At 51.4% G+C, this 25,374-nt stretch overlaps 1 protein-coding gene across 1 annotated transcript in view; it reads left to right on the top strand.

The window, feature by feature from the left end:
* Positions 1 to 6,012: 6,012 nt before the first annotated feature.
* LOC119100013 (lachesin-like) overlaps positions 6,013 to 25,374 on the top strand; it is a 53,748-nt gene continuing 34,386 nt past the window's right edge. The window contains exon 1 of the mRNA XM_037223132.1: positions 6,013 to 6,171. Coding sequence (XP_037079027.1) covers positions 6,108 to 6,171 — 64 coding nt within the window. The 5' untranslated portion in view covers positions 6,013 to 6,107. The remainder of the gene's footprint in view (positions 6,172 to 25,374) is intronic.

Raw genomic sequence — 25,374 nt, 5'->3', positions numbered from 1 at the left:
TGACGCCACTATGCGGAACTGAAAGTGAAGCCTAGTTGTATGATAATTGTAAATACTTTAGAGTAATTTGAGCAACGCGTATAGCATGCATTATTTGCACTGTTCACCGATCTCACGGTCTCGCGCTTGTCAGATTCGTTTCGGATGGTTTCCATGAGTGTGTCTTTGTGTTCAGAGTATGCCAAGCGGAACGTGTTGCGTGAAAATAGCCTGAACTCCCCACCCAAGACGTGCCGATCCGGCCCATCAGATTATTGTGTGGTCGACCTTTTTCCGACAGAAGCTTGGCGTAAAGGCCAGCTCACACCACTTGCGGCACCCGTCGGATAGGGTCAGATCGCGCCCGATCGTAGCTGCCGTGATCACATTTGGCAGTCGGCTGCGTACGATTCGCCCGACGCTCACCACATCGCGCATTTGTGCCTGTTTCATCGGCCGGTTGTTTGAGCAGGGAAGGTGAACACATCCCAACTTTTGGTGCCACAGTTCGCCCGTTTCTGCGCGTCTACGCTCGGTGAAGTCGTTGAATCTGGCGGAAAGGTGGAGGGTCACGCCTGAAATTTGTGCAGTGGCTTGTATAAAGTCAGCCTGCTTTAATTAAGATCTCGAATTGATACGAGTGCAATATATAACCTGGAACCCATCTGCCCCTCTGGGGCCAAGCTGACTCTTGAGCCAGCTGTCAGGTGACCTTTCCACATTAGTCAAACGATGTGCCCATTCTAAGGCTTGCACCCACAGTGCTAGATTATGGGTCTGCTTAAGGGAACCTTCTCTCTCTCCCCACCGAGGCCATGGCACGGGCATCCATCACCGTCATTTCATTTTTTTAAGACGAGCTGGCGGCTGCAGGTTGAGTCACTAAGGCGACTCTGTGGTACAAAGCGACTCAGACTCCGTGTCAGGTGTCTGTTTGCTGCCGTTGCTGTGGTAAGTAACGTGCAGATTGTGCTCAAACGAGCCCATGGCAACGACTTCTGTGGCCAACAAACTTAAGTAAACGAAGTCGCTGCAGGAGACGGGACCCTCGGCGGCCGGTAGCAAAACATGTCTGAGGCGCTGAGACGCGGCATCCTCCGCCGGCGCATCGCGCTGGGTAGGAACCTTGTCATTATTCACGCGCTTGTATTTTTATGAGACCTGACAGCCTGCGAAGCATCAAAATAAATCATTTTGCCCTGTGATATTTGCGATCGCGGTCAAGTTTGTTTCACAGGTCATAAGATACATGAAATGTGGTAAATGCCTGCATGTCGATGCGTTGATCTGATATGTCCAATAAAGCTGGTAAAAATGAGCGTCGCAGTTTGTCCTCAAGCTTCATTACGTCCTTTACGTGCGTTGTACCTGTAGATTGTGCCATAGTTTGGCTAAAGCACACCCGAGTGCGACAATCATCAGAAGTTCAAAGACTTGTATATTGAACACGAAAATCCCAGCCTTAGCGGACCGGAGTGAGCTGGGTGCTGCCAATGCTACCTGTGAGGACCTTTGATTCGAAACATTTGAGCACATAAGACAAGCTCGTGCAGAATGGATACGGTACGTTTCCCATGTGTAGGATCCATAATATATATATATATATATATATATATATATATATATGCAGAAAGACGTGCATAGGGTGCTACGTGATAAATGCTCTCAGTAAAGCGCCCGACCGGACCACAGCTTCCCGCTCTACTTCTTCCGCCATGCTGTGGGGGGGGGGGGGGGGGAGCGCGCACCGCCCGCTGTCCAATGCAATTTGAAGGGGCTGGCGGACAGCGCCGTTTGATTTAGTACGAGATCCCGCAAGCTTCGATTGCGCTGAATTCACCAAAATCAATGCGAGCACACTGAGTTTTGCGTTCGGCCCCCCTCTGTCCAAGATGGCTGGACAGTTCCAGAGTCTTGGCTCGGCGTCAAATGGCACGGTGGACATGCTGTTTCGATGTTCTTTTATTCCTTTACGATCCGCGTTGAGACTCGTCCTCCTCTGACTCAGTGAGCACGGTGTTGCGACTCGTTAACTGTATGACTTGGCCACTAAGGAATACCTGTTTTCTGTTGCATGTCAGCTCAGCTTGGATGCAGGCCGTGCTTAGGTAAGTTCCACTATAAGATTTATGCGGGCCCATTTGCGCTGATAAGTGAAGCATGAGCAGGCTTACCCTGTATGTTTATCTCCTAGAGTGGCATGACTATATCACTGTCGTCATATTTCACCATATTGCAGCAATGTGTCTGTCAGCCAGCAACATCTAACGACATTCTGGACGAGACCATAAGGCCCGACGACGCATCCAACAGGAAAAACTACATACATCATGCAACCAGGACCGATGATGTTGGCTGCATTAAAAGTGTCGGTGACACATGCCTCTTCGGAGCCGCCGCTGAGCTCCTGACTCAGAGGGCAGTTGGTGTTATATATATATATATATATATATATATATATATATATATATATATATATATATATATATTATAATCAGCAAACGAAGATACATAAGAAATTCTCGCCCCGCCAAGCAAAAGATTCACACAGAGTTAGGTTAAACTTAGCCTATCCTCAAGTCGAAAGGAACAACCCATAGTGTGCATCAGTGCGTGCATCGAGCTGCGCTTTTTCGACGGCGCAACGCGGAAAAGTCGCCGCGTCAATGAATGCGCAATATTGTTCGTTTCATTCGGGTTCAACGTTTATCTTTCTTTAGCTATCAAAGGCAAATGCCTTGTTTTTAAATGTTAAGCACGCTGGGCGTGAGCTTTGGTTTCAGAAATGCAAAGCACTATCAAACAGTCGGTCCTTTCTTGTCGCGACCTTTGTCTGGTTGCCAATGAGGGGCACTCCAGCTTTAGACGATACCACAAAAAAGATAACTGTGCAAAAGACGTTTCTGAACAGCTACCACTACATGCACCTTCATGAGAATGGGCAACTGGGTCATACACAGCAAAACATGAACATATCACTTTAAATGAATGTCATGTCTCAGCCGCCGGCCAAGGCAGTAAACAGCACATCACCTAGATGTGTGGCCCAAATGTTTGAAATGGTCGCTCAATGCTCCGTAGTGTGCCGCGGCCGGCCTAGCTGCTGCGGATGAAACGGAAATTATTCCACACGCCGAACCATTGGCCTGTGGCAAATTTGTTGTGGGAATTTGAATAACACATTCAGATCGGAGTAAGTCAGTTGCGTGCCGGCTATTATCGTCGCAAAGTTACTGCAACTTCGTGCGATTTACCACAGTAACCATCACATAATGCAAACCACCATACAGCTAAGTAAAACCAAACAAATGTTATTCAGAAAATCCTGCTTAGCAAACTAGATCATTATAAAGGTGACTGTTGGCCGGGAGGCAAACGGAAAAATATCGTGAATGTCGCCGTTTTGAATAGATACGTGCTCTTCGTGACTAGTTAGAGGTAGCCATATTTTGCAATCTAAGTTAGTTACATCTCTCACTTAGGTTCGCATACCTGCCGCCTAAATTCCGCTCAAATGCGGTAGTTTCTCTCTGATAGAAGGAAATGCTGTAACACGGCTCCGGGAGATTTATTATGTTTAGGAATTGTCGTTGATTCGTCATGATTTCGTTATTTCGTCATAGAGCGCCCTCATGCGTCAAACTGAAGCATAGCAGCGCCCAGAAATGTGGCTTGTAATGTGCACATGGTCATAGTCTATTCGACCATCGAGAGCGGAGCGATTCCAAACAAGATTTGCGTCCTCAAAGACAACTTTGACCCATCACGGGGCTTCAAACGGCTGGCCGCGCCGGTCGACTGACCCCGCGTCGGCAAACATGCCGGAGTCACTCCGTCCAAATGGACGCGGGCGCATCAACACCACTCCCAGTCAACCGACTGGCGAAACGAGGATTGCGATCGAAAAAGCACTGCAGTTGCCTAGGGACAGTTCATCAGGGCTGATAAATCATTGCTCTCGTGTAATCAGCCGCCACAGCCACGTCCTTGACGTGACCTACGCAGAGCGGTTACCGCTTCCGGCCGCCGACTGTGGAGAACTGATTGATCACGGGCAGTGCGCCTCGTAACGGCTGCAGAAGTGTCTATGGGCAGGCCTGCAGCCAGCTGAACCGAACAGAAGATGGATCAGCTGCTCACAACTCAAATGTTCCACCTGCTTTAACGCACTGGAACGCTAGACAGCAAACAATGTTTTTGTCCACTTGCGTGTGCATCAGTCGTAGGCTACTGACAACGCAAGACGCTCAGAAAGCAAGAAATATACTCGTAAAAAGCTAACACTCCAAACAGCCTGCTTATATTCCAAGGGAGGTTTCGGGATAATCTCTACCCCTTCCGCGGCCTAGGTCAAACAATGATATTCATGGACACAGATTTAGGGCACGCACTAAGAAAAGCATAAAAAGGCATAAGCAAGCAACATACCTGCGACTCTAAAGTAACGAAAGTACGAAAAATAACTTTTAAGATTCAGCCGCAAGGAAGTGTTGCAAACCGTTGACAGAGAAGGCATGCAATGTATTTATAATTGTGATGTGATCGTAACGAATTTCTAAACGTTGTGATGTCACATAGCAACTAACTGACGGTGCGCATACATCTTAAGCACGTACATGGTTTTTTGCACATTTCGTAGTCGATATAACAGCGACGCATACGGTATATCGCGACGTTAAACAAGATAACGGTTATAGCGTCTGACCGCCTAATGAGGTTTGATGCGTTAAAACAGGTGGAAAGCTCGGCTTGTACACAACTTATCCATCATCTGTTCCGTTCAGCTGACCGCAAAGCTGCCCATAAACACTTCTGCAGCCGTTACGAGCCGCAATGCGTCCGTGATCAAGCAGTTCTGCACAGTTGACGGTCGGAAGCTGTGAAGCTTTTACCGAACTACAACGTTGCTAATTATGTGATATATGTATATATATATATATATATATATATATATATATATATATATAGGTTTATATAGGTAGACATAGATATAAAGTACCATGTAATGATGTAAGTTACCTATACCTTAGTGTAGTGAACTAGCTAAATAAGTATTTACATTACCTATAATAACGCAAGTATTTACGTGACTTGTTTTAATGTCCCCATATGTCGTATGAGTCACTATTCAATTGATTCCGAAATGTGAAAGGGCTATGGACATGTGCAGTGTCACATAGTTGTAATGTGACATGGCAACATTCAGATGAAGTGCAATGTAATCGTGTCGAAATTGTGAGTGCATTGCATTTGTTCTTTGTCAACGGTCTGCATTATTTATCTGCGGCGAAAATAAAACAGACATCTATCATACTCTCGTTACCTCAGCGGGCTAGGTAAGTTGATTGCATGTGATCTTTACGTTTTTCTGGGTACGTATCTCATCTGTTTTCACGAATATGATCGTCTGACCAAGGCTGCAGAAGGGGTAGAGATCATCCCGAAGGTACCCCTTGAATAGAAGCAGGGTGGCTGTAATATCATCCTCTTTGAATTTGCAATGTTCCAGCTTAGTGATATTTTCAAACATCGAGATGCACCTGTTTATTAAGACAGGCAAATATCTGACTATGACTCCTTTCTAAGAAGAAGTGCAGAAATACGACCGCGGCTGTGCGTTCCACTGCACTGGTCCCATTTAGTTCATGCATGTATTACTCTGTGAGCCCCATCCACCACCTTTTAAGGCCATTGTCACATCTCCCGTTTCCCCGGAATCTGACATCACTCTTGTCCGCCTCATTCCTCGCTCCAACTCCCAGGTGACCGTCGGAAGACCCGCTGCCCACTCGCCTCGCCGCAGCCCGTCCCGTCATACCGTCCACGCATGCGGCGCCCCAGGCTCAGTGACGCGCCGTTCGAACAGGTTGCTGTGACGCGTGCGCCGGTCTCCGCGCCTCTCCCCCGGAGGCGCCCCGCTAGGCGCCCCCGGCACTGCTCTGCGCCCCCAGGCTGCGCCGCCGCCGCCGCCACCGCCGGCGCCGAGGCGCCCGCACAGCGGCGGGCAGTGCGCGGCGCGCGGCCGGCGGGAGGCGTCGAGGCGGTGTCCGGCGCTCAGCAGTGAACAGGGACGGGCGTAGCGCCGGAGTGGTCTGACGGGCAGGGTAGCGCCAGGCGTCGGGGGCACCATGAGCGCGGCGCGGGGCGTGTGCCGGTGGGCGCTGCTCATCACTGTGGCTGTCTTCAGTCAAGGTGAGTTTGGACAGAGATGAAAGTGCGCTTAGTGCTTAGGAGATAGGGGGAGAGTTTCACGCAAAGGCGCACAGCGCATACAAATTCGCATGTATTTGTCGGCAAACCTGGTCAAGACAGTTCTTAAAACATTCGTCGGGTGGCTTTAGTTCAGTTGTGTACACCCCGAAGTACGGCGACGTCCGAGTCGGCCTAATTTAGCACAGTTGTCCGCATTCAAATGCCATTTGTCTCAGTTACAATACTCGTGACGGGCAGCAGCTATCCGCCCCTTATCGCTTACAAATGAACTGCCCTTGAAACAATTGGACTCCATGGGCAGACTTCAGGAAGCAAAACTGAGACGACTGTAACCGGCAGATACGAAACTGAGAGTTGGAAAGAAGTGTATAAAAGGTGCTGGTCATACAGATCCAGGAAGTCTTCTGACAAATGCGCGTCTCTGATTTACTTAGATTGCGATGAAAAATAAGTTTGTGTCTTCACCACATAAGATATTGCGTTTCAATCGATATCTACGTAATACAATTCACCAGATTACTAACGATGGCAACGTTACCCACTGAACGCTCTGCCAAAGTTTTGTGCGCCTGGTGTGAAGCCCAGTTTTCTTAAGTCTGATTGCACACGTTTCCCTGCCCATTTCATAGACGTGTCTCTCCGATGCATTACAATCATTGCTTCCCTGATCGGTGCCAAATCGCATGCTGCGTTCACAAGTTGTAGGAACTCTGGTGAGCCCCCGGGCACGTCCAGCGTGAGTTTTATAAACGTCGTCGCTACAATAGAGATGTGTATGCGTCTCACTCCAGTCTTGGCCCTTCTATCCCTCGCGACAGGCACACAGCCCCAACAATGCCAGCCGTTCCTGGCTCTCGCCTGGCGCCTCCCGCGGCATGCGCCGCTGCACAATAACTCACTGATTAGATGGGCCCAGCGGGGCGCACGGCGTTCTCCGTCTCCATCCCGCCCCGGTTACCTGGCGCATTGTTGGCCGAAGGGACCGTGAAATGGCGCCTCGCCACATGCCAGCCTGCTCACTCCGCGCCCGATGTCACTGGGAGTTAAGCTGATCCGCGCCATGTGCCATTGAAGTCATGTTGTAGTCTGCCTCTTTTGTCTCTGCTTGTCTGTTTGTCTACTTTGTCGGTGCAGGTTAGAGTGCGCTTTGTCCCGTGTCTTGCGTACTTCTGTGGGTTTGAGCACGCTGTGTGGCTCGTGACCAGACGGCGTTTTATTCCTGGTGCCACTGTGCGTTGGGCTCGACTTGACGTCTCTGGATGTCAGAATGTACCCGCCCCATGCGCCACTGTAGGTCGGCCTACTCTGTTCCGCCTTTAACTACACGCCAAACTGTGCGTCCCGCGTCACTGTAGATCAGACTCCACGCTGTTCCTTGTGTGAATGTCGCCCAGTCTACTCTGTTCTTGTGTTACCGTAGCTAGCAATTCTGCCCTTTCCACGATACTGTAGATCACACTTACCTGCCCGTTTTACCATACGTCGGGGTGTATTCTATTTCGTAATCCAACGTAGGCCAGGCCTGTCAATGTTCACCAGATCAGGGCAGGTCAGACTGGTCTCTATTTCGTAATCCAATGTAGGCCAGGCCTGTCAGTGTTCACCAGGTCAGGGCAGGTCAGAGCGATTTTTGTCTGCTGCACCACTTTATCTGAGACCGTACTCGATCTCCGGTGTCAACGGAGGTCAGGCGGATTTGTTCTCCTGAGAAACTGTAGGTCGTTCCCGGCGCCACTGCAGGTCAGACTATTTTGCCTTATGTGTAACCCAAGATGAGCTGTTGTCCTGTACCGTGTCACTAAAGACAACGGGCTGTTGCTCACACCTAAATCAGTATAGATCAAAGGCTGTTACTCGGCACCTGAATCACTTAGGCTCATGGGCTGTTGTTCAACACCTAAGTATCTAAAGATCGTCGGCTGTCTCTTAAGATCATGGGTTGTTACTCGGCACCAAGTCACTAGAGATCACGGGACGTCAGTAAAATCCTGAGCTGTTGCTCGGCACCTAAGTCAGTGGAGATCATGGGCTGTTGTCATGCATGTGTCATCGAAGATTGTGGGCTGGTGCTAGACACCATGTCTCTCTATACATCAGACACTGCTGTGCATCACTTCATCTGCCAAAGTAACGACCGGACTTAACACTGTAGATTTGTGTTTAGGCATGGTAGCTTGAAGAAGCACGAAGTAATCATGTGAGGCAAATATGCACGCACGAAGCATGCCTCGGTTTATGACAACAGCGCTTCTTGTCCACTGCTAACATTTAAGTTCTTGATATTTTAATAATATTGTGAAGCTAATGACCTTGACACCTTCCGGTCATGCCTTTGCTGAGATGGCTGCCTCTCAGTGCTAAGGCTGCCTCTTAGCGCTGAAACGTTCGACGGTCGCACACGATCACTTGCGTAACGCACGCGCGCGTAGTACAAATAGATATCCCTGCTGCACTCTACAATCGCTTTGACAGATCTTAGGCACCGCCACACAAGGATGCACGGTTTTCACGGCAGTCCTCTACCTCTGGTCGATGGGGTTTTCTGAAAGATTTTCTCCCGGTATCATTTGTATCAACGCCCATTTGCCCCACTACCTGTGTCGCATTGTTCATATGTCCGCGTCGTCGTCATCACGGTAGTGTACAGCAACGGCGTCAGCAATCTCTATCTTTTTTTCGAGCGCCATTCTGAACTCCTCTTGGGGACTTCGCAGTATGCCGGGACTTGGCTAGCCCCGCTGTGGACAACGATCAGCCGTCACACGTCCCACCTGTCACCAAGGAGTTACCTGAACCACCGCAGGTCCCTGCACCACCACAAGTCCCCACACCGACACAGGCACCTGGGTCATCTCAGACGTCTGCACCAACGCTCAGCCTCGGGACCTGTCACCGGACACGCTAGATAGCTCTCGGACGTGGATCTCGTCACTCGCGACACATCAAATCAGATCGCTAAAAACCGGAGCTTCGCGCCATGCAATACACCATAGGCTGCAGGCGTTCACCCTGTGCACCGAATTAGGATTTGGTTACGCCCACCGCTGGTGAGTTTCGGGTGGTGACCTGACGAGTTGAGCCCGTCAAGCGGCGTCGGTCGGCGCAGGTCGTCGGGGTCGACGCGTCGCGCCTGACGTCGCCGGCGCGGCTGCGCCATCAATCTGATGCAGCGTAACGCGACATTATCCGCGCCCCATCCATCTCCGGCGCCCGGCCGGCTCGCTGAGAGGGCGCCGCTCCAGGCCGGGCAGGTCTATTATGGCGGTCTCGGCGGCTCATTCGGGGTCGCATTACCGGCAGCGGTGACGGGCTTCGGTGGATGGCGTACAAGTCGGACCGCGGGCCGTGACGAGGCCATGGCGGGCCGGCCGCAGGCAGGATCAGCTGTGGCGGACCGCGGGGCGTGGCGAGCCCATGGCGGGCCGGCCGCAGGCAGGATCAGCTGTGGCCCGGACACACCAGCCGGCGAGGCGATGACGGCGCTGGGTTACGGCACTCTGTTGGTCATGCTTGATGCTCCGTAAACAATGCGGCCTGTTTACATGGCGAGGGTCATGTGCCACTAGAACTTCACATCATGCGTGTGCATCTTGTGTAAGGTCAACTCAGGGCACTCCCGTATGTGGGCGATCGTCGTGGCAGTTCAGGATTATGCAAAAATCGTGAAGTCGAGCCCGTTAAGAGATGTGTTTGATTGCCTGTGGTTCCCAAAATGTCCAGATATCATGAACAATGCATACCAAGGTATGTGATCAGGCTAGGCTTGTAAATATGCTGCAACCCGATTCATTGCGTTCTTTTTACGTAAGTTGTTCAGTGGATTAGCGAGGAACAGTATTCACATAGATAAGAGAGAAATATTAGTCTTATTCCTCGGAGAAAACCAGGAGAATGGAGATATAGATGGGCTGATATTTCGGCAACATGCCTTTATCGGAACAATAGCAGAAGTGGCGCTGACGGCGCTCTTCTGCAAGTAAACGTGTTACACTCACGGACAGCTTTGCAAGAATGTCATCACGTCAAGAATGTCATGTCAAGGACAAAAACAGGCAAACAGCAATACTTGGTTCAACCAACACCTTCAGATCCACCACAGAGATTGAGTACAAGTGAGTGCTAGGGTGGCAATTTCACACGGTCAATTTGCAACCTTTTCTGCCATTGTTTCGATAAAAGCATGTTGCCGAAATATCAACCCAACTATATTTCCATTCTCCTGGTTTTCTGCAAGGAATAAGGCTTTCTTTTTTAACCTGGTGTCTATTTTGCTGGTTCTGGCAACATAACTGAAGAAAACATTTCGTAGCTGGTTCTTGCCAATTTTAGACAGAGAACGTACCGGCAGTGTTGATGTATAAAGGATCGAGACTGCGAAGCACTTCCTTTTCCCTGATTTCCGTTCGGTCCTGCAGTGCTTGCTTAGTCTGGATTGATGGTGCTGATTTAACACCATTAGCGATATTGGCACCATTCCACTCGGCTCCGCAATCCAGTTTGTAAGCTGGTGAGTCGCGGCCTAGAAGTTTACACACATTTCGCAGGGGTAGCATCTGACCGGGTTCAGCCACGGATAGCTGCCGGGCGGCGCGACCGCGAGACGGGTTAGCAATGCCTACCCCGTATGTAACAGCCACCGAAGCTCGGTCTGCGAGGCAAAAGCCAGCTCAATCGCCGCCACATCGGGCATGTCATACATCGTCCGGTTTATCCGGGAGACAATGCTTTAAAAGGAACGCGCCATGTTTGAAGATATTGAACCAAGCATCAGACATGATGAAAGAAGCTTACGGATAACTGTTGATATATTTCTTTAATGGAAAAGACTGGTCCAGACCATGCAATTTCTTTACTTAGTAGATATGCTCCTCAATGCGTCGTTGTTTGGTTATGTCATGGAACGTATGCATGACATTAGGATATTGCCAAGTTGGCCGTGCGAAATTGGCACCTTACCACTCACTTGTGCTCAATCTCCGTGGTGAATCTGAAGGTGTTTGCTGAACCAAGTATTACTGTTTGCCCGGGTTTTGCCCTTTCTCATGGCATTCTTGCAAAGTTGTCCCTGACTGTAATATGTTTACTTGCATTCACATTTAGTTCATGGCGCTATTCTTAAGTTATTCGGGTATAAGCCTTATTTCCGTAATTACTAGGGCCCATGTCCAAATTCATATATCATGTAGCACAACATATGATTCGTGCTATAAAATTGCGCAGCCTGCACGTTATTGATTGATAATCAATTGAACCAAATCGATAACCAAAAGAAATCGTGCTCAGGAACGCAAAATATGAACGACTCGACAATTTTATTCTTCTTGGCCTTGAACACCGCATGACTAATGGGGTAGTAGGATTATAAATACGTTTCCATGGCGTCATGCATGCCTGAATGTCCTTGAATTAGTCTGCGCGAGAAAGGCTGCACATCCTCGTTTCATGTCTTAGCACTGGGCTGTGAACTGCTTTTAGGTATTAGAGCAGGGCTGAGAACTGCGCCGAATACTCTTTGGGATGGCAATGCTCTAACAAATGGATGGCTCCGGACCGTGCAGGACAGTCCGGCATATCACTACCGACCGAGATGAATCGAAACTGAACACATTAAATATAAAAAATTGGTAAGGATTTTAGCATTTATGTAATTTCTGATAATGTACGATATAACGTTCATGCCTCCTCGCAACCGAACATGCTTCACTGCAGCACGCAAGCCGGTGTAACACTCCGTGCTCATTCGCATCTGGGGGGCAGTGATGATCACGCGCGCGCACATATTAGCGCGGAGTGGCACCATGTTCCATCAATGGACAAATGGAGCGGCGTACAGTGCCGCCCGTCTTTGTCCAGGCGATGAGACCGCATTGTTTGTGTGCTGCCGTACCGCGGTCAGCGTTTCCCATGCGCAGCCCATACTGGCTGTGTCCGCAATGCCGCGCGACCATCGCAGGCATCATTACCAGACCGGCCCCCTTGCGGGGTGACGCACCGCTCGGGGGCAGGGGGGGGGGGGGGGGGGGTGGCGCGTCCCGGAACGCCTCTGATAAAGGCCGGCGCCGCGGGGATAGACGGCTGCTCTGTCCCGGCACGGCCCCCCCCCCCCCCCGGACCACAGGCAGGTTGAGAAGACTCTAATGCTAGGGCAGACTCCTGCCGCCTGGGCATGCTGTCAATGTCGGGGCAGAGTCTCGGCGCCGGGGCAGACTCCTGCTGCCGGAGGAGACTCCTGCCGCTGCAGCAGACTTGTCGGCGGAGACTCCTGCCGCCGGGTCGGACTCGTATCATCAGGACAGACTCCTACTGGCGGAACAAACTTTTGCCGGCATCCAGAGCCTAAATCAACGACCAGCAGTCGGCCGCGCTGACTGTGCATTTCATTCCGCTGCGCGGTCCGCCTCTGGTAAAGGTCCGCGGCAAAACCCCGGGGCCTATCTTCGTCGTCCAAGCATTGCGTAACTTAGGTGTGTCCTCGAGGGTCCGGCACATTTACACCTTGTTTGAAGATTTACGGCAGTTTTTGTGCCGCTTGTGTGCCCATGGGACATTCGATGGGCAAATGGAGTAACAACGTTGAATCACGCGCCGTATATCATCGCACCTAGCATATTCGTTGTTTCCCAACCATGAGTGTTTTGCAGGTGACAAGTTGACGTTTGGCTCAGACTTATTTCCACTCGCTTCAATCTCAAATGTACGCAGGGCGTGCATGCTTCAGGGAAGCTGTGGTGGCCCGACCCAGGCCACAGCACCCAGCCGGTGCTGGCTGTAGTGACACACTGGCGTGTCGCCTGGGCCGGCGGCCACAAAAACCACACCAGATGCTCGTTAGCGCCCACCCTTGCCGACTGCCTTGCCGGGCCGACAGATAGTTCACATGCCGACAACGCTTTGCTCAGAGTGTCAACAGTGAACGCATACCGACTGGGCAGCCCGGGGCGGGAGTAGCGGCTGCACCTGGACAATGTCAGGGGGGCGGCCAAAAACAGAAGGCCGCTACCGACGCAGCCAACAGTGCAACAGCGGAGCGGAATCCGATGAGGCATCGGAGCAGCCTGAGCGGTCGGATGCCGTCTCTCTCGGCCTCAGCTCTGCCTGTTGCCAGCTCGGTGGCCGGCTGACGTGATGCCCGGCGGGTGGCGCTGCGAGCGGGTCACGCGGGTCACAGCGGCGGGGAGGCAGGACCCGGGGCTGGGGCTGGGGCTGGGTCAGCAGCGCCGGCAGGACCCAGGGCTGGGGCTGGGGCTGGGTCAGCAGCGCCGGCAGGACCCGGGGCTGGAGCTGGGGCCGGGTCAGCAGCGCCGGCAGGATCCGGGGCTGGGGCTGGGGCTGGGTCAGCAGCGCCGGCAGGACCCGGGGCTGGGGCTGGGGCTGGGTCAGCAGCGCCGGCAGGACCCGGGGCTGGGGCTGGATCAGCAGCACCTGCGGGACCCGGGGCTGGGGCTGGGTCAGCAGCGCCGGCAGAACCCGGGGCTGGGGCCGGGTCAGCAGCGCGCCACAGGTCAGCACGCTCTCGAGGACAGCAGGTCTCCAGGCGCTGTGAGTGCTGGCCGTGCGCGTGTGCGGACTCTGGACTCGCTTTCTGCTCAGGATGTGCGGACTCTGGACTCGTCCTGTGCTCAGAGGCCGCGACGGCCGGCCTTCTGTGGCCATGCTTAAATTGTCATTTTAGCAGCGTTGCGCGAATAAGACGTCACGTAGCCAATCTTGCCTGATGCAGCCATGAACGGCCGAACACACAAGAACGGCTCGCGTCTTGGGGCCTGACGTATGAGGCGTAGATAGTGAGCCTTCCCGATCTCCCGCGATCACCATGCGTTTTCGTCAGTCCGCTCGCAAAGCGAACCATTCGACTATTTAATCAAGCGCAGTTCATTGACGCGAGGCCGCGCGCTATCCGGAAGCTCAGTTTCCGCCCCGCCTCTGTCTGCGGATCACGTCCGTGCTGTGATCGTTCTGCCGGCGTTGGGCCGCTGTTGTGGATCGTCGGCGTGAAGAATGGCTTGCGCCGCGGCCGATTGCGCGTCCCCTGGTGCTTTAAGTAGACAGCGCGACACGACCGGGCTCCATTGTGGCGCGCGCTGAGGTGCGGACCACTGAAGGTGTAACGGACGCCGCCGTTGTGGTCGCCCCCCGGACCGCATGATTCATTTCCACATCAGTCAGTCCTTTCGGATCCAGATTTATATCAGCGTGTAACTGATGGTCTGTTGGTCTCGCGTTCGATGGTGACAACGGACCACACCCGGCCTGCAGGTGGAACCACGTGGTTTATGGCTGGAGGCTAGGTGAGACACATTTTGCAGTTCTTCAGCGTGACGTCACCGGAAATTGGGGGAAAAATTGTACCGTGTGTAAATTCAGGAAGTCGAGTCCATCTCACCGACTTCAAATACCCTTTTTGCCCGCGAAAATGAGCTGATGATGCGACACTTGTGAATTGGAGTGACAGTCGTGCAGACCATCTCTTCATGGTACATAGGACATTATTGCTGAATGCATACGTATCACGTCACTGCTTGAATTATCCTGAGCTTCGCTACCAGAATGTTGTGGCTGTAGCTCAGAATTGGCCATTGGTCGCCAGAAAAATGGTCATTGTACTAAATCCCGCACTTATGAGAGTTAGACACCAAACGTATAGCTTTGAAAGGTATGTGAGAGCATGCAGAGGCAATGCAACAACTCGTGTTTATTTTGTCATCAAAGCCCGATCTGCCCCTTCCCCCCCGCCACCCTTTACATCTTCCCCACCATCTAACTATATATGTCGCTTATCCACATCATATTTTATCACGTATAGCTCATAAGCATATATTACCAGCCGCTACTCCGGACAAAAACACTCGAAACGAGAGGTAATTCGATTAATGTCACGTGAGCTCTCTTGTATATTGAAACTTAACGAACTATAGCGAAGTGTGCTTTTGTAATCCTGCCCCGAATGCACAAGATGGAATGTTTTAACTGGTGCAACGTGTTTTACTGAAGGCTAAGGAATATCACTCAGCTTTAAGGTGGTTATTCTAGAACTGTAGAGATGGCAGGCAAGTAAGCAAAACTGGAGGATATAGGCATAAGGTTCACGAAAATATGTTGGTCTTCATTACCTAATAGCGAGAACAAAAATGATTCAGTGGCGTAGACTGATCACGATCATGCTTTTTGTCGCTTGGAAAACACATCCTAATTTTGTAACAGGAAAGATCCGCCCCAGTTGCGTCCCATATCGCGTTGCTCGGCATCCATCCAACCTCTGACCGGCTGCTGCCGGCCAGCCTGTGGACTGGTGCCATATTTGGTCAGGTGATGCCTCTCTTTTTGCGCATTCCTGTATGGGATAATCAGGTTCAAGAAATGCATTCAAGCTCTGAAGCTGGAGCATTGTAAGCGTGAATAAGGCTGCGGTTGTGACTACATTTTTTGTGCGCTACGATTTGGCTGCCTCTCGTCAGAAGTCGACCTGCCCTTGAGCTGAAATTGAATCGCCTGCTTCGTCGGATGCAGTAGCTGAAGTTATTCGGTTTCGGCTGACTTTCCAGGTAAACTTTCGCCGGCAGTTTTTGTCCGCCATCGGGCAGCGCAGTCGACGCCTCCCCATGTGGCAATAGATCAGGAGCGGCAGCATCTGAAAATAGTAGGGCGCGATCTCGTTTTGCCAGATAAAGCGCGTCCCCGGACCTGACAGGGCCGTTGGGACATAAATTACGCCCTCCAGCCGGCGATAATCTCAATCGTACACATATTTCTCGCCGTCGGTCGGAGGGGGCGGCAGCCTGGCTGACGAACACGCTCCACACGCCCGCCCCACACGCTCACACAGGCACGCACACACACACAAACCCAGCGCTGCGCCGGGGGCGTCACGGGGTCGGGAGGCGGCCTTATGCGACGACAAAGGCCACATTATCATACGCTCGTTATTGCGTTACAGTGCGGGCTGAATTTGCATAAAGAAATTTGCCACGGCCGTTTACTTTTGCATAAAGATCGTAGATCTTGATCTAGTATCCTAAGATAGCTCCTATTCGAGGCGTCATCAAAGACCCTTTGAAATGGTTCCGTTGCGTTCAGCTGGGTATTGGGTCGCGTGCAGTGACAGGAAATGGGTAAATAACGACTCGCTGAGCTCGGATGAACCGAAACGTGTGGCATATAAATAGGGGAATAAACGGGCGACTCAAAGGTACGATAAGCTTCCGACGTAGTGTATTCCTGCTGTAAAGAGGGGTGCAAAACCAATAGCTGCCCCTGATAGTTCTTGTCGTATCCTGGCAGTCGCGTCAATGGTATGAATGTGCTTTAGACCACTGGCTGGTCTTGATGTTAACTGGATGAACGGTGTAGGGAATATCGGACAGTACGGTGCTCTAAGCACCTTCTAGATACGCCACATCCATATAGCGTGCGTTACTGTAGCAAATCGATATGGTTTGACGGAATTCAACTGTCGATGGACGTGCGTGGATTTCACAATCATTTGGCGCATGTCACGGCCTCAGTTGCAGGACCGCCCGCAATCGCTTGCATCCTTATGCAAAGCAATTACCATCTGTCACGCGCCGGTCCTGTGCCAGCTTCTTCCGAACTAAATCCAGCAAAAGAGGCTCACAGCGGGCTGGCGACCGAAATACGTGCCCTGTGCAGGAAATGAGGCGTTCTCAGTGGCCACTTGTTGCGCAATACTGGTTTCCGACGTCCGCGGGAGGTCCGTGATCGTGGCCGTTTGCCATGATGTTAAAACGGCTCGGCCGCCGGGCGAGACCGGCGCTGCCCGCCGGCCGTGGTGGGCGGCGGCCCAGTTACCGCCTGGGTGACCAGCGGGCCGCGTAAATAGCGGTCAACATCTCTTCATTAACATGGGCGCGCTGCCTGTGGCACCGCTTTAAACGGATGATAATTACGTTTTAACGATGCAGCCTGACGATGAAGCCGGGCAAGGTAATCACCGGTGCAATTTGCTGAAGATTGACTAGCGGAAAATGCGGGTTTTCAAGGATGGGTAGTAATGATGCTGGCTTGTAGCGGATATCTGGCATGCGGCGCGCTCCTGTTAACGTCAGGCAGAGTGAGACAAACTATTCAGTTCAGCTTTGATTCACAGCATGTTATGCAGAGCTAAAAGCTACCGAAGATAGAATATCCCAGCAGTGATAGATCACACCAACACGCCAACGGTGGGCGACTGTCAACAGCTATTGGTGGGGCGGTCAGGGTTAAAACGTCCGGGTTAAAACGTCCGGGTTAAAACGTCCGGCTCACACAGTTAAAGCGTCACACATTTGAAGATATTGAAGAAAGCATCAGATGTGATAAAACAAGCTCACTTATGAGTATTAGTGTGTTTTTAAGTGGAAAAGATTGCTCTGGATAACACGTTTCATATGTTTAGTAGATATGCTCCTCAAAACGTCATTGTTTGATCGTGTTTTGATGTCTCGCACAACATTCACTGATAGCCAATTGGCGGCCGTTATATCTGGAAATCGTGCTCACAACGCCAGATATGAACGACTCGACAAGTATATTTCGCTTGGTCTTGATCGCCGCGTGGCTATTGGAATGCCAGGATTTGAATAACGTTATTATGACGTCATGGATGCCTAGGTTACCTTGAAATAGTCTCCGCGAAACAGTCTACACATGTTCGCGGGCAGGCAGCTCAGAAACTAGGGAGTTTATGCCTTAAGCAGGGCAGTGCTGTGAAATGTACCGAATGGTTTTCAAGACGGCTAGTTCAGTCCAAAACCCCACACAAATGTGGAACACTTCCTTCACACGGTGTCGCCTGCTGGTCGTCTTGGGCGGGACAGCGGGCGGCCCTGGCCCGGCAGCCTGGATCACTCTGGTCACGAGGTGCTGTGACGGCCACCTCAGACGGGCGGCGCATACCGTCCAGCTTTCGACACCCCCAGAGGGCGGGCTCGGGCGCCCTCTCTGCTCCCCGGCCGACTATCGGCCGCCCCATCTCGCTCCACGCCGCTTTTTAGCCATATGTCACCGGCGTGAGCAGAATAAAGGGCACGTAAACAGATGCCGTGCGCGCCTCACCGCCGAGAAGAAATCGCTTTGATATTCCACTCTGTCTATGGGCAGTCGGGCTCAGACGCGGGAGCGAGTGGAGATACCTGTTCTCGACTGGGCTGGAGACGCAAGAAATGTGTGATGTATGGGCTGTCAATGTGTGAGTGATTGGCAGGGAGACGCACGAGTTCCCTTTCGGCCGAGCCACGCATGTTGGCCGGCAAATCCAAAGTGTGGGCCGCTCTCCTGTTGAGTCGCAGTCTCTACCTAGTTCACTTGCTGATGCGTCCTACCCGCGTTGCACATCACATGTTCTGGCGTGATGTGCTTCCGTACATGCGTTGAAATGAGAAAAGTTTCCGTCAGTCCTCCCCGATTGGTACATCACTTCCACCTCCGAGATTGATAAATTGCTTATGCGCTCATATGTGTAGTACGAGAGCGTGTGTTTCAGTAGCGTCTATAGCGGGCTGATATGAGGTCCTGGCTTACTTTGCAGCTGTTGGCCACGTCGGCGCCGCCAGTTTGTCTTGAGCGTCCCAGAGACCATTGTTTGGTTAATACACGCCGTCATCACCACCTCCGACACATGGGGCTGTGGTGACAGTGTGCTTAGGAATTTGACCATGTCTGTTCGACGATGCCGGGCTGAAATTATTCAATGCGAATAAATCTTCAGATCAAAGGCTGTTGTATATTTGCAAGTAGACAATGGCTTGGAAAGTATGTGGACAGTTTAAACAAAAGGTAATTGGGAAACCCATCAATTTTCAGCAGTACCTGGAAATGTGCACATACGAAAACAAACGTATGCACGCTCTTGCACGAACACACGCGCAGGTTAAAGCCGCACGTGGTGTCACAGGAGTGTTGACAGTCGCGGCCCAACCAGCTGAATAATGGCCTGTTGGCATGGGCGGTGACGCGCGTCGTTTCCGCGTCACAAAGGCAGGTGGCGGCATCACAAAGAGCGTGACGTGCAATGCATGGCCGAACGCACTCAAATTGGAATGGGGTAGGGTTTGCTGACCGCGATATGATTTACACCAAAGGCACACGTGGTCGTATAACCCTTCTGCAACGACAAGTTATATTTCCAAGATGAAATCGACAAACCAAGGCTAATTGTCAAAAATATGACCAAAGTGGTTTTTCTGCACAGCATTCAAACGTGCAAACAAAATCACTTGAGGTACTTTTCTCTCAAAGGCTGCCAAGCGTGATAAGACGAGAGATTGGAGTAAAGAGCGCGTTCTGTGTACAGAGCCGACAGCTGCCGAAAAGCATGACGCATTCAGTAAAAATACGACGTTAAATGCGTGGTTTAAAGCCAGAGGCTATGAGCGCACGTCCGACGCGGATAAAAGCACGCCTTGTGAGGATGTCATGCCGGTTATTTTTTAGTCCAGCCCGCGCCAAGCCACTGTGTCTACAAGCACTGGTTTTGGCGGACTAACTTCGAACGCCTGACGATCTTAGTAAGCTTGTGATGGCCTTCAAGTAAAGTCGGGGTGAGCTCCGGAATCAGCAAAATTGTCATGAGTCTGTGTGGCCTGGATTCCGTTGAATATCTGTTAAGTCGGAATTGGAGCTGACTGAGCCATGTGATCGGTAAATGAAGCCATGTATAAATGCACGTAAAAACATTCACCGAGTGTAAAATATCTCACGTAAAATTAAACACGGTCATAGACGGACGTCTCGTTAAGAAAGCACATGTGCCATGCAGACTACAGAGAAGCCCATCAAAAACCGCTCCCATTCAGTGTGAATCCTCCGAAACCAGTTTCAGAATTAAGCCATTTATCCCCGACTTGGTATCGGTGCCGAGTCAAAGTCGTGCTGTTATGTTCGCAGCTGGGGCCGAGATCCATCCCATGCGTCGGACTCCGGATCGGCTCCGCTGATGGGGGATCACGCACGAGTGTGGCTTTCAGCGATCCGATTAATGTTAGCCCGCCTCTCTATTCCATGCAACAGCCTAGGCTGCCTCGCCTTGCGTCTGTCCTTCCCCATTTATGTCAGCAGTCTACGTTGATGTACTCGATTTTCTCCACTGTTCTATCGCGCACTTCAATTGGCTTCCGTCACATGCATCATCAATTTCATTTTCTGAATTCGGCCCGCTCCTGCCACGCGAAATGAATAACGAGTGGTCGCTCGGGCAGAGGGGCTATATTTCAGAGGGCCATCGCTCGGCTGAAGCTGAATACGGGATATCCTGACCACAGGCTCCGCGCTGGAGGCTGTGTGATCCCCACCACAGCCTCCGCACTGGAGGCTGCGTGATCGTGACCACAGCCTCCTCACTGGAGGCTGCGTGATCCCGACCACATCCCCGCAGTGGAGACTAAGTGGCCCGGACCACAGCCTCCGCGATTGAGGTTGCGTGATCCCGGCCATAGCCTCTACACTGGAGGCTGTGTGATCCCGACCATAGCCGCTGCACTGGAGGCTGTGTGATCCACGACAGTCCGTACTGGAGGCAACGTGATCCCGACCACAGCCTCCGCACTGGAGGCAGCGTGATCCTGACCACTGGGATTGAGCCCGCGTGGCCAGCATGCGTCTGAACGTCTTCGTGAAAGATAGCGGACAACATCCCTGTCCGGTAACGTTTCGGAGATGGCGATATGGATGTACTCCTGGTTCATCCGACGGCCTGACTCGCCGTTCGTAGGTCAGGAGGGCTTGGTCTCCTGCATGGTTGGAAGACCCTCACTTAATGCACGGCCAGGAGACTCTTGTTCACCGCCCGGCGATTGGGGTCTGACTCGTCGCGAGGCCAGGAGCGTTAGGAAGGCCTGGTTCACCGGGCGGTCAGGAGGGCAGGACTCGTTACTCGGTCTTTAGTAGGTTCGGATGCACCTAGAAGCCTTAACGGATTATATAGAGACATGAGTACCTATATGAAATGAGTAACAGGCTGGGTTGATGGGATATTTTGGGAAAATTGTGAGGATGGGTCAGTTGCTGAAGAGATGTTGAGTTCATAAATGATTCATTAAACACAGCACAACGGTACTGCTTTTGCTTCCGTAAGTCACACCGATCTACATCCACGTTGTTTTCGCCGTTGTCAAAGCGAACGGGTAAATCTGGGTGTAAATTTACCGAAATCCTCCCGTAATTTAGCATTAACGGACGCCAAACCTCAAACGGATGGTTAACGACAGGGTGCAGCTTATTAGGACTGGGGAGCGGGTAGGCACGGTCATAACCCCGTGGGTACCTGTTGACTGTGAAGAAGAAATCTTCTCCAGCACGGCGCGGGCTTTCGGAGGGCCAGATTCCGTGCTGGTTGGTGAGCGCCGATCAGACGAGCGGCACTAAATCAGACCGGTCGGCGGATGAGAGAAACCGCCCTGTCGCCTGGGGGCGCTGGGGCAGCCGGGCAGCGCAGCCGTCCGCCGCCGCTGCCGCCCGCCGGGCAGCAACAGCTGGCCTTCAGACCGCCTCGTCCACGTGCTTCACCCCCTGCACTAATTCCCGGAGGCCGCGCTATCATCAGCGGCTGCCGGCCCCGGGCGCAGGCATGCCGCGAGCTTGTTCAACAAATTACTTGCTGTCAGACTGGAGGTGGTGATCGAGCTGCGATGATAAATGTTCACGGTGAGGGGTGGTAAAACACCAAAGGCCTCCCAGCCCCGCCGGGAGATCCCAGAACTGTGCGCCGCCGAATTCACACCAACCCTCTTGGGTAAACATCAGAATGCCGGCGCTTCTGCACGGCTGGTATCACCCAACGACCTAGGCCGGGCTTGTCATGCCAGCGGTGACCACAAACAAAAGCAGTCGCCCGTGATCTTGGTGCGGGAGGGGAAAAGGATTACAGCAATCCCGCTTTTGCGCTGTATGCGTGCATTGGCCCCGCTTCTAGCAGTTGAACTGTTGCTGAACTCGGTACTGAAAGAGACACATCACATGGGAAAACTACATTGTGCTCCCAATGATATGTCAAGGGCATCTCGCAACTTTATCCGGCTCCTCCCAGCTGTATATGCTAATTAATTGCTCTCAGGCAGCAAGTTGACAGTGCGTAGGCTGTGGTCGGAATATCTCGTATATATATATATATATATATATATATATATATATATAAATGCTCATGCATCTGACGTGTGATGAGCCTTTTGATGCTTTGATGAAGTGAGCTTCTTAGGGACATGCTCAATCGACCTTGTGTTTCCGTTACCTTCGTTTGGTACGTCAAATGAATATATTTGCTCTTACGTTTTGGAAATAACTATTTCCACCTTTAGAGGCAGTATAGTGTGAGTGTTAGCGCACCACATGCATACCCGCCGAAATCAACCTGAATTATTCCATAGGCAAGCCATGTGCAAAAACAAGTATAGTGACTAATTGTACACTTTGTGTGTGGCGTTCTCTGCCCCCCAGCCAAATGAAAAACTTTTCACTCGACAAAATGGGCACTGCCGAAGCTAGGACTAACGAAAACGTAGACTGATTGCAAGTGCAATGTGAGCCATCTTTATGCTGCTTCTTTGACACCAAATACGATGTGGACTAGCTGACGTAGTTTTAGATAATTGGCCTCGCATTGTTGCATCGCATATAAGGTGTTTGTGCATCAAATAAGATGTGTCGCAAATGGGAGCAAATTTTCGGTGGACTATATATTTTTATATATATGCATCATTTTCGGTGGACGCAATGCCTATACATACATACATACATACACACACACACACACACACACACACCACACACACACACACACACACACACACACACACACACACACACACACACACACACACACACACACACACACACACACACACACACACACACACACACACACACACACACACACACACACACACACACACACACACACACACACACACACACACACACACACACACACACACACACATATTGTGTGTGTGTGTATATATGTGTGTATATATATGTATATATATATGTATATATATATATATATATATATATATATATATACACATATACACACACACATATATATATATATATATATGCATATATATATATATATATATATATATATATATATATATATATATATATATATATATATATATATGATATGACACTTGATAGAGCAAGGACGCATGAAAGGTGTGTTTATGCTGTTTTCGGGAACCCACTTTCAAGAGACTGTGCTATACCCAAAGGCATGCGAAGAGTGGCATATGCCTTGTCATTGCTTTGTTAAGTACTTCCAACAACCATAGCTACTAAGTTGTGAATACCGTAATCGGCTTCTGTTGGGTCATCCATAATGCCAACGGAAATCAGGCAAACACCAGACCTTGACAGTGTGACCAAATGCCAAACTAGCGTTGTGATTAACGGGTCGTAACGTCGTTACCCGGAATTTCTGCTCCAAATTGGCCAACATGAAATGGGTCTGGTCAGATGGGCAAAGCATCACAAATCATATTTGAATCAGAACACGCAGCGTTTACTTAGCTATATCAAAGGCCGAGGTGGTGCAATGCTCCGTACGACCGGTCGTTACGGAGCGCACGCTTATGTCGTATTCCTCAAGGCAACGAGCCACTGCCAATAAATGGCGCAGGTGAAATCGTTTGCTGGGATTAGCCCTTTATGGGCGTCGACGTAATACTTTAGCGTAATGTAGTCCGCTTGTTATGGAAACGTCCGTTGGTATGTAGTAGGGCAGTTTTCCAGTAAGAGCGCGATATAGCGTTATTGGTGCGCGTGCTTCGAAAAAAGTATAGTTTCAATAAGAAAGGATGATGGCTGGTTCTCTTGTTCGTATGACACAAAAACAGCATCAAATTTACTCGGTGAGGGCTCTGACCACGCGCAATTGCAAGCTCAAAGCAACGATAATTTATTTGCAGCCTTGCTGTCTGTACTGTCAGTTTAGGGCAACTTGACGCTAGCTGCATGGTAAATCCGGCATTTTTGACTGCTAAACAAAAGCATGCACATGTTTTGGCAGCAGTGACGCGATATCACTGCAACCGATATTGGCCAACGATGATTTAATTGGTCATTTTGGGTGCTGTTGGTGCAGTGGTTGGTTAAGCCACGCGTCTGGAGAGCCAGATGTATGCGATTCGATGTCCCGCGGTGCCCGCCGTTCCTGCTAAGGTGACAGACAGATGACATAATCTAGCTGCTAATGGCGTCGCACAGACGTAATCACAAACGAACGCACGTACAAGTGGTCACTTAACGCTGGCGCTGGAGGGAGACCGTTTCTGCATGCGCTATACAGATTACATTCAAATGAATACGCACAGTAGTGCGTGCAGAACGGCGGGTGGACGCACCAATGAGCCTTAAATTTGTTATTTTTACGTTACGGCTTGACGAGAAGCTTACAGCTTGTGAACGCTGCACACAAATGCCGAACTGCGCAGTGCCCCTGATCATGCGACAAACCATTAACGTGATAAGTGTCAGTAATTCTTCGGCAAGCGGGTGGTAGGCACGTCCCCGCAGGCACAATTAACGGGAAAGAGCGCCGCCGGTCACCTCCCAGGACAGCCGTGGCGAGTGGGCTAATCCAATATGGGCCGTGCCCATGTGTTGCGCGCGAGACTGTGGCTCCCACAGGGCTGGCAGCTGCCGCCAGAACCACCGGTCGCCCGCCCGTCAAGATATATCGCCGATAATCACCATCAAAATCAGCCTTTTCCAACGCAAACAAGTCAGAGCCCCTCTCCATGCGCCCTGCTGGCACCACGCAGGCCGGATCTCCGAACCCCCCGCCCCCCGCCCCCCTCCCCTCCCACGCACCGGACGCTCAGCTGACTCGACTGACTGGCTGGGGAGCGAGCGGGGGAGGGGCAACGAACCGAACGGCTAGCTTGCGTGCCGCTCTAGGCCGTCAGCTAGGGAGTCTTGATTACAACGGCCCGGCGCCGATCGTGGCCCCAGATCGGCCATCGATACGCGGCGGCGCCCGGAGCTGCCTTCGGCCGCATGGCCAACTACGACCGTCGCCCCCCCCCCCCCCCCCCCCGACGCTAGAGCGCGCTCCAGCCGCCCAGTGGCGCCGCCTGTTGATCATGCGTCGGGCGGCGCACCATGCGCGCGTGCTTGATTCGCTCCGGCCTTGTGCTGGCCGCGATCTCTGCGTTCTTGAGTGGGCGCCTTTGATGGCTGGTGTTGGTG

This window comes from Pollicipes pollicipes, unplaced genomic scaffold (assembly GCF_011947565.3).
Source record: "Pollicipes pollicipes isolate AB1234 unplaced genomic scaffold, Ppol_2.1 Scaffold_2555;HRSCAF=2994_pilon_pilon_pilon, whole genome shotgun sequence".
NCBI lineage: Eukaryota > Metazoa > Arthropoda > Thecostraca > Pollicipedomorpha > Pollicipedidae > Pollicipes > Pollicipes pollicipes.
This window is presented reverse-complemented; position numbering and strand designations above follow the sequence as displayed.